The sequence below is a fragment of the Rhinoderma darwinii genome, chromosome 1 (genome assembly GCF_050947455.1).
Source record: "Rhinoderma darwinii isolate aRhiDar2 chromosome 1, aRhiDar2.hap1, whole genome shotgun sequence".
Lineage (NCBI taxonomy): Eukaryota > Metazoa > Chordata > Amphibia > Anura > Rhinodermatidae > Rhinoderma > Rhinoderma darwinii.
Window position 1 is genome coordinate 205,973,307 of NC_134687.1, and position 14,304 is coordinate 205,987,610.

A 14,304-nucleotide genomic window follows, 5' to 3' on the forward strand; every position below is an offset into this window, starting at 1 on the left:
CTGCAGGACAGGACGGCCGTATGTGGTGGCATCTCTGTGGAGGAAGAGGTCTGCAGGATGAAGGAGTCTGCAGTCTGCGACCGCGGACATTACACCGGTTCAACGGTTTGTATCCAAATTATAAAAAAACAAACATAAAAAACATACTAAAAACTGTGTGTGTTGGAGATTGTGAGCCTCATTGGGTACCATGAGTATTGTGAGCTTATGACCATCTATGTTTAATACTGTGGAGTATATTGGCGCTATAAAAGCAACATCTTCAGATATTTTTAGGTAATTTATTATGGTATTGAAGTTATGAACAGTCCATGGTTCGAAAGATCAAAAATAGATTTTGAATTTTATGGTTGTCCACTTGATTTATCTAGAATGGTTTTGTAGTAGAGCTCGTCCCTTTTGCGTGACTGAACATTTAATTGACTTAGACCTTTGGGGTTCCAAAATAGAGACTCTGACACAATCTAATGTCTCTGATCTAGTGGGTGCCTGGGGAAGCATTGAAATAGGTGCTCTTACATGGCCCGACGAAGGCCATGTAAACGAGAGCTGATCGAGATGTTTGCCGTTCCGCCAAAAGTAGTGCAGGTCCTACTCTTTTCCGTTTTTGACGGAACAGTCTCGGCCTTTGCATTGATTTGGTCCGTGAAACAACGGACTGCACACGTAAGCCATCCGTGAGCGGTCCGTGATTCACGGAACCGTCTTTAGCGGCCGTTCAACGGCCGACGGTAGTGTTCATGAGGTCTTAAGCTCCCTAAGGGTACATTTGAGGTGCGGTTAGAACCACATTTGAAAACTGCATCTGAAAACCACATCCGTTGTTACTACGACTTGGTGTGTTTTTCGATGCAGTTTAACTGCACCTCAACCGCAATGTGTGACTGGACTCTTAGGGCTCAATCAGAAGAGAGTGGTCCGTGTGCTGTCCTTTGAAATAAGACGGCAGACATGGACCCATGTGAGTCAATAGATCTATTCAGACCTGCGTAATTATTCACGCAGCGAGTGTCTGTTGTGTGAAACTCAATGCATGTCCTATTTTGGTCTATAGGTGTGTGAAAAATACGGACAGCACGCGGGTGACATCTGTGTGCAATCTATGCTTCACGCATCAGTCGGACACGCTCATGCAGCCAATTCCAATAGAGAAGCCTGTAAAGTCAGCAGCTGTTTATGATCAAGTGTTAGGGTATGTTCACACGGCCTATTTTCAGCCGTTTTTCGGGCCATAAACGCCTCCAAACATTTGCCTATTGATTGCAATGGGAAAAACGGTGTTCTCTTCCAATGGGCCGTTTTTTTACGTGGCCGGTTTGAAAAACGGACGCGAAAAAGAAGTGCAGGTCACTTCTTGGAACGTTTTTGGAGCTGTTTTTCATAGACTCTATTGAAAACCGCTCCAAAAACGGCCATACAAAACGCAGCGAATATCGCAAGTGGCTTAAAAGGTCTGAAAATCAGGAGCGGTTTTCCTTGAAAACGGCTCCGTATTTTCAGACGTTTTTGACTCCGCGTGTGAACATACCCCAACTATACGAGCCTGACCTACGTAGGTACTTGATCAGGACGTTTTGTCCTGGGTGTAGGTTGAAGATCAAACCAGGAGTGGATTCAAACATACCTCTCAACTTAACTCAAGTATCGCAAAGAGGGACACCCACTGTGGAAAAATGCTTTCCCTTTTAAGCCACACCTCTAATCCCACCCATACACACCCGCTACAGCCCACACAGTATCATGCTCCCATAGTGCCTCCCACACAGTAGAATGCCAAATAGCTCCCCCCACACAGTATAATGCCCTCATAGCTGCCCCCACACAGTATAATGCCCTCATAGCTGCCCCCACACAGTATAATGCCCTATAGATGCACCCATTCAGCATAATGCCCACACAGATGCCACCATGCAGTATGCCACAGATGCCCCCATACAGCATAATGCCCCATAGCTGCCCCACACAGTACAATGCCCCCACAGCTGCACCATACAGTATAATGCCCCTATAGATTCCCCCATACAGTATAATGCCCCCATAGCTGCCACCATACACTATAATGCCCCTGTAGCTTCCCCCATACAGTATAATGCCCCATGTAGCTTCCCCCATACAGTATAATGCCCCTGTAGCTTCCCCCCATACAGTATAATGCTCCCATAACTGCCACCATACAGCATAATGCCCCCATAGCTGCCCCATACAGCATAATGCCCCCATAGCTGACCCTATACAGTATAATGGTCTCACAGCTGCTCCTATACAGTAGAATGCCCATATAGATTCCCCCATACAGTATAATGCCCCCATAGCTACCACCATACACTATAATGCCTCCATAGCTACCACCATACACTTTAATGCCCTTTTGCTGCCCCATACAGTATAATGCCCCCTTAGCTGCCCCTAGTGCCAATGCCTATATAGTGCCAGTGCCCATATAGATAGCGCCACAGTGCCCATGTAGATAGCGATACCCCCCCCCCCCTATATCCATTGAGACTTCCTCTAGGGACGGAAACACTAGCCAGATCGTCTGCATCGGCGTGAACTGTGACGTCAGGGATTCCCTCTAGGAGCAGAATCCCCGACAATCGTGTCGGCAAGGCTCTGGCTGGGGATTCCACTAAAGGAGGATATATATGGACCGTGACGTCAAGGGCTTCCCCGCTTTTAGCGCTTAAAGTAGCGTTGTGCCCGGAGACTGCTCTGTATTAATGCTGGAGCAAGGAGCTGACTCTTCCCCGCTTTAACATTGGGTTCAACTGTATCTGTGTCCTGAGGACGCAGATACAGTTGACACCGGGAGTCTGGGACATACCACCGGCAGCCCGGGACAGCGGGACACGGCCCGAAATCCGGGACTGTCCCGCTGAATCTGGGACGTTTGGGAGGTATGGATTCAAATTTAAAAAAAGTATCTGTATTTTATACTTTTATCTCCCTTTTAAGATTCACAACTGGTTTTGGCTTAAACTGCATTAAAAAAATCTGATCAAAACCTGCATGTGTGAATACATCCTTACACTCCTTTGTCTGCCATATGACGACTATGTGCTTTTGCAAATCTACTATGTTTAACTATCAACATCAGGATATCCTTCTTCCTTAGAATAAAGTCTGGTATTATTATTTTTTATACTTTGTGTAATAGTTGTGACTTTGATGCATAATTTGTCTTTGCAGTTCTCAGTAAATGCTGCTAATGTGTTCATATTTGTATGTGAGCTATAGGCATATATTACTTATAATTTTTATCTTTCATTGCCATATTTGGCTTACCTATTTGTCCCAAATTTTTTTACTTGTCTATGAATATTTGCCTAAGTTGTCCGGGAAAAAAAACAAGGTTGGAAACCAGCCGACTCCACCTTAAACATGTGCACACAGCTTAGCCAGGTGTTTAATACAATGAGGAGTGTGGGTAGAGAGTTAATAAGCAGTGCCTGACAGCCACTTATCTCCTGTGGGCACACAGGATCCAACAGCAGAGTTGGAACAGCTGAGAGGCTTCCATGTACATTAAATTGGCTGACAATCCCAGTCCAAATCAACTTTGTTCTAATGTGTATTGCCAGTTTTGTTTCCACTATTCCTCCCCATGGTGTCATTCGGTATGTTGTTTTTGGAGTTGTTCATTAACCTTTTTTAATGTGTTTGCATGGGTTTCCTTTGGGTTCCTTGGTTTTCCACGCTTTGTGGAAGAAAAAAGCCCCATCAGGGACAGGACTGTTGTGAACAGTGACCATCTCTGTACAGCATTGCGGAAAATGTTGGCGCTCCCCTAGAGATCAGCTGATCATAGGTAGTTGAATTGCTGAGAGTCCCCACTGTCGACTAATATCACATCGGGAAGCACTAAGTGCTTGGAATGCCTGCAGAGAAGCTAATTCTGCCCACCAAAATGGTGGGATCCTCTGATAATCTGATGGTACACCACTGTTCCCTAGTATCTATCTTAAATTTTTACTCCTGTATTTTTCTTTATTATAGGTGAGAGGGTTGCATTAACAAAAGTGCAACCATGAATATGGTGAAGAGAATTATGGGTCGGCCTCGCCAGGAGGAGTGCAGCCCGCAGGACAATGCACTTGGTTTAATGCATCTAAGACGGCTCTTCACGGAGCTTTGCCATCCTGCCAGGCACATGACTCAAAAGGAACAGGAAGAAAAGCTTTACATGATGCTGCCAGTTTTTAACAGGGTAAGTTGAATTTATTGAGGATTTCCCTGTTTGTACATCATTTGTTACATAGCATGGAGATTATTGCTCCATCATTCCTAGAAAAGAAACATGAGGCCAGACTCATCATTGAAGATTACTTTACTGCCTTATTTCAAGCATCTCTGCATTTCGATAACCATTGGAAAAGTGTGCAGTGTCTGAATTTTTTGGTTTTTATCTCTAATTTTATCAGTTAAATATGGAAGCTCTCGTTTCAATTTTTTTTTCAAGGGGTTGCATTAATACACTTAGGGGGGAATTTATCAACCTTTTTCCACGCCAGAAAAGTGACGAAGAAGTTGCAAAAGGGCCTAAAAGTAACAATTTGCATTTTAAATTGTGAATTTTAGCCTTTTTTAACGCCACCCTCGCCACATTTGTGAAAAGGGGTGTAAATTACTACGGATATCTACGCCAGCACCTAGCCCTGTACCTTGCCGCTCTCCATCAGACTATCACCCCCCCGTCAGACAAAAATAAATAATAATAAAAAAAAAAATGTATGCTCACCGATTGTCCCCTCGAGCCCCCTCAGCATGCTGCGAATCAGACAATCTACTGACATCGAGCAGCATCAGGATATTGTATGTGACGCAGCACTCAGGACACTCATTGTCAGGACCTTGTAGGAGTCGCAGCATTTTGAGGGGACCCAGAATGGAGCGGTGAGCATCATTTTTTTTTTAAATTTCATGTTCGATGGACGGGAAATTGTTGGTGCATAGCTGTGGTCATTACATCACAATCGTGGCGCACATCTAGCCGAAAGATGCAACAGATTTATTAAGCGGTATGCGCCTCTTAATAAATCAACAGATTTTACACCAGCGGCGCAGAAAGCTAAGACTGGTTTGTGAAATGTCAGTCTTCGTATATCTGACCCTTAAAAAACAATTGGGAACACCCACAGGCATCATAGAATCAAGCATGTGAAATCCTCATCTTAGGGGTTTTAGTCAATGGTAGGCAGAGAACCTGGTCAGATATATAGTTACATAGTTACATAGTCTGCTGACTAACACCGTTCCTAATGCAAACTGTCTTGTAGAAATTCGGCTGAGCACACGGGGGTAAATTTTCTCCTATTTTTTGGCTGGTAAATAGCAGGGATTGGGCGTAACAAACTTTTGGGGCAGATTTACTATTCAATTTTTGTGTACAGCATGCAAACGCTTCTTCTGACTGCCTGGTCTAAGTTTAGACTGTCTAAATCTTATTAAATCTGGGTCAGACAGAGCAGCGAGGGTTGGCTACTTCTGCAGCCAGTTGTGTTAAGGTGGCCATACGCATTTGTTTGGCTGACAGTTGTTTCGTCCGACTTCCTCATATTCATGACCGCTCCGCCAACTGTGCATGTTTGTTTCAATGGAGCGAGGGGAATAAGCTGCTGCCAGACACCTCTGACACCACTTATGTCCCGTGGAAACACAAGATCAGGCATGTTCTATGTTTCTTTCAATAAAATGTATTTCTTTTTAGTAAGCGATGCTGTACCTAGAAGTACAATTCATGGGGACTCCTCTAATAGCTCTTTTAACATGTATTATTTTTACGCTTTAGGTGTTCGGAAGTGCACCTCCTAGCACAATGACAGAAAAGTTCTCAGACCTTTTACAGTTTACTACACAAGTTTCACGTCTGATGGTCACTGAGATACGGAGGAGAGCATCCAACAAGTCCACAGGTTTGTTACTAAAATAAATCTGATGTTTTATTTGGTTCTATTAACACAATTCAGCATCATGTCAATCAATCTTTATATTGGTGTGTTCCTGACTGACTGATTTGATATGTAATAAAAAAAATACCTTTTTTTTTTAACACACTCTGGTTTGAAGCGGTTTTCAGCTTTTCCTATACGAGTGTGTATGCGTGCCAAGCTGTCAATCGCTCTCTGTGTTATGATGGGGGTGGGAGTAGGACTCTGGCTTTTCTATGAGTCCTGGCAGCATTTAAACTAGGCGTTTTTTAATTCAGCTGTGTTAAAATACGCCTCGTATGAACTACTTACTGTGTTTCACATTGAACTCAATGAGAAGCTGTTTGCATGTGTATTTCTGAGCATAATATGAGCGTTTTACGCTCCGAAATACGCCTGAAAAAAACTGTGTAAAAGAAAACTTTGAACTTGAGAGAGAGAGATATTATCTTGATCCATATCATTGACATCAATGTCTACATCATATTTTACTTTGGTTGATTTTTTTACACTGCATTTATGAGATCCGCATTTTGGTAGATATATATGCGCACGCCTCCTAATAAATTTAGAGCATTTTTTCCTGTCTGACCATATGGAAAGGAAATCTACATCCAAAATTTGTGCCATTTCCACATATTCTTGTTACTAAATCTAGCTTCTAAAACATCTCCTTTGGAGGCCACACCCACTTTTTTATATTACTACTTTCCAAATATGTTGGGCGACATGAAAAGTTGCACATCATTACTTGCGACATTTTAACTGCGCCGTTTATGCCAAAACTAGCAGTATTTGCTCTAAGAAATAATTTAACCCTTTCTTGAAATGATCAACTGTTTTTGCTAGAAGCAGTTGCTGATGCTCCATTATCGCTCGAAATGCGTCAGCTGTGTTTTTAGGTGACTTTTTCAATAAAGAGGTTTGTTTTTTCGGGGACCTGTGAGTATTGGTGTTCCTTTGCATAGATCCGTCATGTTATGATGGATCAGTGTCTAAATACAGATTATATGGAACAAAATGTTTAGATTCCTGACCGTCCAGCTCTTTTTCCAGAGGCTGCCAGTCGAGCCATAGTCCAGTTCCTGGAAATCAACCAGAGCGAAGAGACCAGCAGAGGGTGGATGCTTCTTACAGTAATTAATCTCTTGGCCTCATCCGGGCAGGTATGTTCTGCTTCTTTACGATTATATCACATTGTTAATAAATACTAAAGAGACAAAATAAAATAAAATATTGTTCATCATTTCCCTCAACCACATAGGGTGGAAATTGTTGTAATTATCATTGATATTGTATTGGAGAGAATTCTAAATGCATAGGACTGACCTTCGTGGCAGGTACATGTTATATGATTTTAGGACATTAGTCAATTGCAAGTCCACTGTCTCTTACACCCTTAACCAAGATCACAACAGGCCGCAATTCACATCACAATCACTGGGCGGCCACACATAGACCAAATAGCCTAGATATCTCGTGACTGAGCGTCACGAAATCATGTTTTGTTTTTTTAAAGCTGGTCACCTTGTGCCACACATCTCCGGATATGTTGAAATAAGAGGAAAGGTAGGGAAGGACACATCCGTGTGTAGTTCTGATCCTGTTGCCAAGTGTCAACAAACACTAACTGGAGCCAATAATGCTATGATAAGCTCTTGGTCTCTGATGCCATGTGCCATGTCATGATGGATGCCAGGAACAAAGTGTACTGCCCAGTGACAGCGTTTCATTATATCTAGGATGCACATATCCGTTATTAAGCACTGTCCCACATTTTCCACCCAAGAATGTTACCAACCTCCATTCTTGAAACGTATCTTCTCCATATGGAGCTGGTGGATGGCAACCTTATACAGTGTGTGTATATGTGTGTCTATATTTGATATTGTTCTGTTTGTTGGATTAGAAGAGTTTAAAGAAATTCTAAGGCCAGATTTACACGAGCGTATATATCTCGTCCGTGTGACCACAGTTTAACGGCCGTCACACTGACGCATGTATTTCAATGGGGCCATTCACACGACCGTTTTTTTTACGGACCGTGTGAAGGGCCTGTGAAAAAATAGGACATCCTATTTTCGTCCGTTTTCACGGATCCCTCAATAGACTCAAGTCTATGAGGGATCCGTGAAAACTATTTTCACCCCCGTGGGTTTGCACTCATTCGTGAATCAGGCCCAAGAGTGAGTCATTGGCCCACATTTTATAGTCAAATTATGCCGGTTTCTGCCATAAATTGCACCAAGAGAAGTCGTAAACTTAATGTACAACAAATTTGTGCTAAGATGTCCAACGTCTCTCATAAGTGACAAGAAAGTATGCGTGGTCTCCAAGGAGACATGGTGAAGTTCAGATTTATTAAGTAAATTATGTGAAAATGGTGCATGTTTGGCGCCAAAATCATAGGTTTGATATTCTGACTGAGGGGTCCAAATGCACTGAATTTGTTAAGAGATGTTCTTCTTTTAATAAATGTGGTGCATATAACTCCAAATTCTTTCTCCATTTTGACTTGTGTAAAACAAACCAAAAACGCTAGTCTCGGTAAATGTGGGCCATTGTTTCACCTGCCTTTTATCATGTGTCACTCTAAAGCTGACCATACATTAGTGGTTTTGGATAGCAGAGCGATGTTCGTAGTTGATCATGTTATGACTGTGAATTGGAAGAACAAGAGATTATTAATGCAGAAACTACAATAATGGGGCATACCCATTGGCTCTAATCTGTTGTTTGTTATGACAATTTGGAAACAACTGCACCGAAACAGATTACGTTTTTGAAAGACATCTGCCTTTGGTCGGCATCTGGCATGGTCTTTTGCGTAACACAACATTATACAAGCTGTAGAACCAAATTATAATATGTATTGAAAACCGAAGGCTCTTCTAAAATCTAAATATCAGCAGAACTGAACAAAAAGATTTTATTTCTTGATCTCCAATTGTTTTTACTTGCTTAATGTCACACGTTACATACTGCCTTGTAGTCCGAAATACCTAAAATTCCACAGAAAAAAAACCATAAAAACAAAATAAGCACAGTTGTGGTAATGCAGCCAGTTGATGTATCCGTGCATGAAGTGTTTACAGTATGTTTTTATAAGCTAGGTAGTAAATGGACACACTAAATTACCAAGCCATTCGCTACGTAGAAAATGATTGTATAATAATTTTTTCTAATCATAGCAGCTGCTTTTTCTGATGTTTGGCTACAGTATTTTATTTTCTTATTTTCCTTAGAAAACGGTGGACTGCATGACAACGATGTCGGTACCTTCCACCCTGATTAAATGCCTGTACCTGTTTTTTGACCTCCCACATGTGCCTGAGGTACCTGGAGGAGCAGAGAATGAGTTGCCCCTGGCAGAGCGTAGATCCTTGCTCCAAAAAGTTTTTGTGCAGGTAAAAAAAAAAAAATATTCTCTCTTGATTACCGTTTCTATTAAGCATCACTAGACACTTTGCAAAACTCTTACGAAAAGAGGGGTGGCTTAGCGGAAAATAGGCATGGCTTGTCGGAAAGGGATCATGGGAAAAATTGGCACAAATTTCTGGTGCAAAATGAGGTAACTCAAAAGTGGTATAAGGAAGAGAAGTCATGCAAGATTTGCCAAAATTTTCATGCAGCATGCACCACTGTGATACATTTGGCGCATTTGTGCCTGGCTCTTCTAAGTTTATGCTGTCTAACAAATAGCATTAGTAAATGTAGGCGAATATCATTGTCAGTGGTGTACATAGAGTAGAAGAAATGGTGTCCGATTTTGCCACTCAAGACAGGAAGACCTCTTTGTTTGTTTTCCCCTCCTCCCCATTTTCATGACCCTTGGGCCAATTCTCCACCCACTTGTCTGCTAACCGTGCAGTTCCTCTGGAGAGGAAAAGGGATTGAAAAAACAGGGTTGGGCCACCGCTCTCTCCAAGAGCCCCATAGTCTCATGGTTTGTTTCTATGGTACGTATACTCTTAGACTTTACATGGCCTATTTATAATAAATCTTCTCTTCTACTTATGTTCTTGAAGCTTCCAACTGTATTCCTTTATCAGTGTCATTTATTCTATCCATTTCCATTGGAAATTAAAAAATATATTTGAAGCTAGAAATATCTCAATACATTAGGAAGTGTTTCTATAAATAGCCAGAAAGCAATCTTGAAATGTTATTCCTTTTTCTTTTTTATTTAATAGAAGTTATACATTAATCATTATTATAGTATTTCCTTGATCTTTGGAGACCTTTTTATGTTATTGGGTTGATTTACATCTGTCCTTTTTATTTATCGATGTTTTCTTATCAGGGAAGACAGGTTCTGATGGGGAAAAGTACTCCAACATTTATGTCCTGTTACCTGCATTCTGTGGATTAACTATTCTCTAATGTGGACTTCTTTCGTTACTGGTCAACCAGGTTTCATTAATGTGTAGTCATGGTAGAAGTTTAAAACTAACCAGTGATTTAATAGAAGCCACTTTGCAAGTTAGCTTTATTAAGGTCCTTAAAGGTTTATTCCCTTCACACAAAGTGATGAAATATTACTGGAATATGACATCACTATTCAATCGGTGCGGGTGCAACATGCTGGGACCCACACAACACAGTCCTGAGAATGAAGGGGCCGCAGTGCTGGTCTAGCGCTGCGTCCCCTTCTCAGTAATTCCCTGCACAGAGGAGATCCTGGCCTCTGGCTGTGCATGGAACTGAAGCATTCCCCCAGTCTTTTCAATATTGTGAAGGGGCATTCCCAGCAGAAAGACAGTAAAGGGTCTGCAGCGATACGGCCCCTTTAATCTCAGGATTGGTGGGGCCCTGGCAGTCAGGCCCCCACCGATCACAAACTGATGGCATATTCTAGCAATGTTTTATTTCTTTGTATGATGAGAATAACCCTTTAATTCTAAGATCACCATGACTAGATTTTTCTAAATATAAAAATAAGTTATTTAGTTTGTGGATCAGCTGTGCTCTGTAAACATTTGATTGTTATGTTTGATCTACCCTAGTTGTTTACTGTGCCACATCTCATTGAGCGTCTCAGTTTTCCAGGCTTATCCAAGCCAATGTGATTGTTATGGAATCACTGGTTGCGCAATTCCCAAAAGGCTGCTGGAGACTGTTGGGAGTAAGCATGCAAATAAAATCTCAACCCCAAATCCATCACAACTCTGATTGATGGAATCTAAGGCTACTCTGAGTTATTCACCAGAGCCCACCGCAAGGCAGGATGGTTTTTGCTGCATAGAACCCAGGTTGTTCAGTGTTGGATAAGGGGTGCAATGCAGGCAATACCTGAACAGGTAACCAGACAGCCAGAGGGTAAACAGAAAGTCCAGAATCAGCAAGCAAGTGGATAACCGGTACAGCAGAGGTCAGAACCAGCCAGGAGCAGAAATTCCAAATCGGAGAGCAAGGGGATAATCCAGAGGCAAGCCGAGGTCCGTTTCAAGACGTCCAGAAGTCTAGGGCACAGGGTAAGTGAGAGCTTGAATACAACACCTAAGTAAGGAGAAAATTCACAAGCAAAGAAAGAGGAGGAGGCCATGTATAAATACCTCACCCTACACGAAGAAGACAGAGAAGTGGGATAGACTCAGGAAGTAAACAGGCTTGTTATCTATAGAGGAGGAGTGATTCAACAGTCCCTGTAGTCCAGTGGCCAGATAGTAGTGTTAGTATTGTTGTTTTTGTTTTGTTTTTTAAACCTGTAGTGCTTATGTTAAAGGTGTTAAACATATTTATGGAGATTTAATAGGAATTTATTTTGGGATATCTCTGTATTATTGCAGATGATGAATGCTGCATTTATACAGAAGGGTACAATTCCCAGGGAGCGACAGTAGGCAGTGATTGGTTGGGCTCTTCCAGAGCAAGCAACACTTAGAGCGCAAATGTTTTCTCCACCAAGGAGGATTGAAATGTAGCTACATATACAAATTTAGCAATTGTGATCTTGCGCTGAGGAGGTACAGACATAGTCGAGTTTGGCATTTACGTTTATATCTGTCATGAAGGTTCTGTGGACCCACTGGGCCGTACCAGCTTGGCGGTAAGGCAGCTGGCCAACAGGGCGCAGGTGAAAGTCTATAGTTCGTATAGGTACCTGTGGCAGCTCAGACAGCAGCAGGGCAGACTCGGCTGGGACTAGGCAGCAGGCAGACGTCAGGTGAGGTGAAGCAGGTCAGACGTGGATACAGCACGACACGACTTTGGCACAGTAAAGTGCTCGACCAGGAAGGTATGGAATCCTAGGAACAGGAACTGGAACAGGAACTGGAACAGGTACAGGTAACACACTAGGAGGCCATCACATAGACAGACTAGGAATACACAACAAAGCTCAGGCGTGGGAGGATGGGGCTGGGACCTTCTTATAGCCCAGGGTGCCATGAAGCAATCAGCTCAACTACCAACATGCGTGCGCTCTGGCTTCTCAAGTCTGGACTGAGCTCGTGAGTGCACCCTGGTGGTCACTGTGGAGCAGGACGGCCGTATGTGCAGACATCTCTTGAGAGAAGGGCGTCGACTGGATGGAAGGAGTTCGTGGTCAGCGACCACGGACGTTACAATATCATGATATGTTCTCATTAATTCCACATAGGACTTGCAGGTGAACCGATTAATCTGTCTTATTTCAGTAAGATATTATAGTGTAAAAAAAACCCGTTAAATTACAAATTCAGCTCTGATCCATCCATCAGTTAGGCCCCATGCACAAGATCGTAAAATCGCCCATAGTTATGGGCCCATTCTTTTCTATGGCCGACGGACACCTTCCCGTATATTTACGGGAAGGCGTCTGTACCGTAGAAACTTGCCGAAAAAAATAGGACATGTCCTATTTTTTTTATTTTACGGACCGTGCTCCCATACTTTATAATGGGAGCACAGCCCGTAAATACGGACGGCTGTCCGCGGCCGGCCGTGCCCGTAATTATGGGTCGTAATTACGGGCACGGTCAAGAGCATGGTGTGCCTTTAGTAGATAGTATTTCTGAGTTGGTGCAGCAAGGCAGTCTCCTGCAGCTCACTATAAAGGCTGCCAATCAGATCAACACCATCTAAGAGGTTTCTAAAGAATTACCATCTAAGTTTTTACGATTAAGGTTTGCTCATCTGTTCTGGCACCTACAAAGTAGCTTTTCAGAAAAAACTAAGCATATGCATCTTCCACAGTCCATACCTTCTAGAGATTTATATTTTCTTCGGGATCAGTATCTGGCATCACGTTTCTTAGACTATCCTGGTCCTTGCTGTGTATACAGTACCTCTATCTAAATTGGGTTGAGCCTTTTTGAAAAATGGAGAATTCATAACCTTATTTGTTGGGTTTTTTTTAGTCGCCAAGAAGTCTTTCAAGAAGTCAGTTTTTGAGTGTTATTTTTCAACTTCTACCAGCTTGCTGGCCTTGACCATCTAACTTATTTTTTTCTGAACTCTGGTTGCTAATGTAAGGGGGGTGAGTCTACCTCCCTGTTTAAAGTACACTTGTCCTATCTTCCCCTTACTCCAGTTTTTTTTTTCCTCTGTCCCCCATGTCTGTGTGTGATGCTCCTTGTTTCCACTTGTCAGTATGCAGCAAGGGTCACTTCTTAGGGAACAGGGTTCCCTTGGCAAAGAAAGAGTGAGGAGGAGCCGAGCATCAGGTGATCATACCAGTCAATGCTGATTGGTGCGGTGCCAGAGGGGATAAATAGAGGAGGAGGCCATTAGGCGGTTGGTTGACAGTGTACCTGAAGTTTAGGAGCATCATAGAGAGCTATGCTCCTGTGTATACCAGTTTGACAGCCTTAAGTTTCATTCCAGTAGACCCTGTCAGGTGTGAAAAGTGGATCTGTACCAGGGACGACCTGTGGACTTGCAGTCCGGACTCTGTGTGAGAGACTCTGAGATTTATATATATATAATATATATATATATATATATATATATATATATTAGCATTGGGCCTACTGTTTGGTGAGCCACAACTCCTTCTCCTCCTCCTGAATAACTGGGACAAATTTATTAAGCATTAACATTGTATTCTGCAAGTAAATATCACCTTGTTATTGGAAGTTACTGTTATTTTGCAACTGAAGTTATTATTAAGCTGACCTTAAAGACACAGTGCCCCTTCACTAAGAACTAGAACTGTACTTTGTCACTGTTTTGCCTAGGATAGTTTCTTTTGTTGCTGCGCAGAGAAGTATGCGATGTGCACCCCCCATGTTCATGACTGAAGGAAGTCGGGATCCATGAAAGGGATCGATTCCTCCACTAAGTGACTGGTGCAACACCAAGCTAAGCGTATTGGCAGGGCAGGCTGTGGTAGAGGGTAGCCTCTCAAAAACACAAAGCGGTCCAGTAGGACAGGCTGCGGAGCAGACAGTCACTTTGG

The 14,304-nt window shown here is 42.6% G+C and overlaps 1 protein-coding gene across 4 annotated transcripts in view; it reads left to right on the plus strand.

Moving 5' to 3' along the window:
* WDFY3 (WD repeat and FYVE domain containing 3) overlaps positions 1-14,304 on the plus strand; it is a 242,538-nt gene that overhangs the window by 85,129 nt on the left and 143,105 nt on the right. For all 4 annotated transcript variants that reach the window (XM_075861070.1, XM_075861080.1, XM_075861090.1 and 1 more), the window contains exons 3-6: positions 3,994-4,204; positions 5,786-5,909; positions 6,981-7,090; positions 9,170-9,331. In XM_075861070.1, coding sequence (XP_075717185.1) covers positions 4,025-4,204; positions 5,786-5,909; positions 6,981-7,090; positions 9,170-9,331 — 576 coding nt within the window. In that variant the 5' untranslated portion in view covers positions 3,994-4,024. The remainder of the gene's footprint in view (positions 1-3,993; positions 4,205-5,785; positions 5,910-6,980; positions 7,091-9,169; positions 9,332-14,304) is intronic.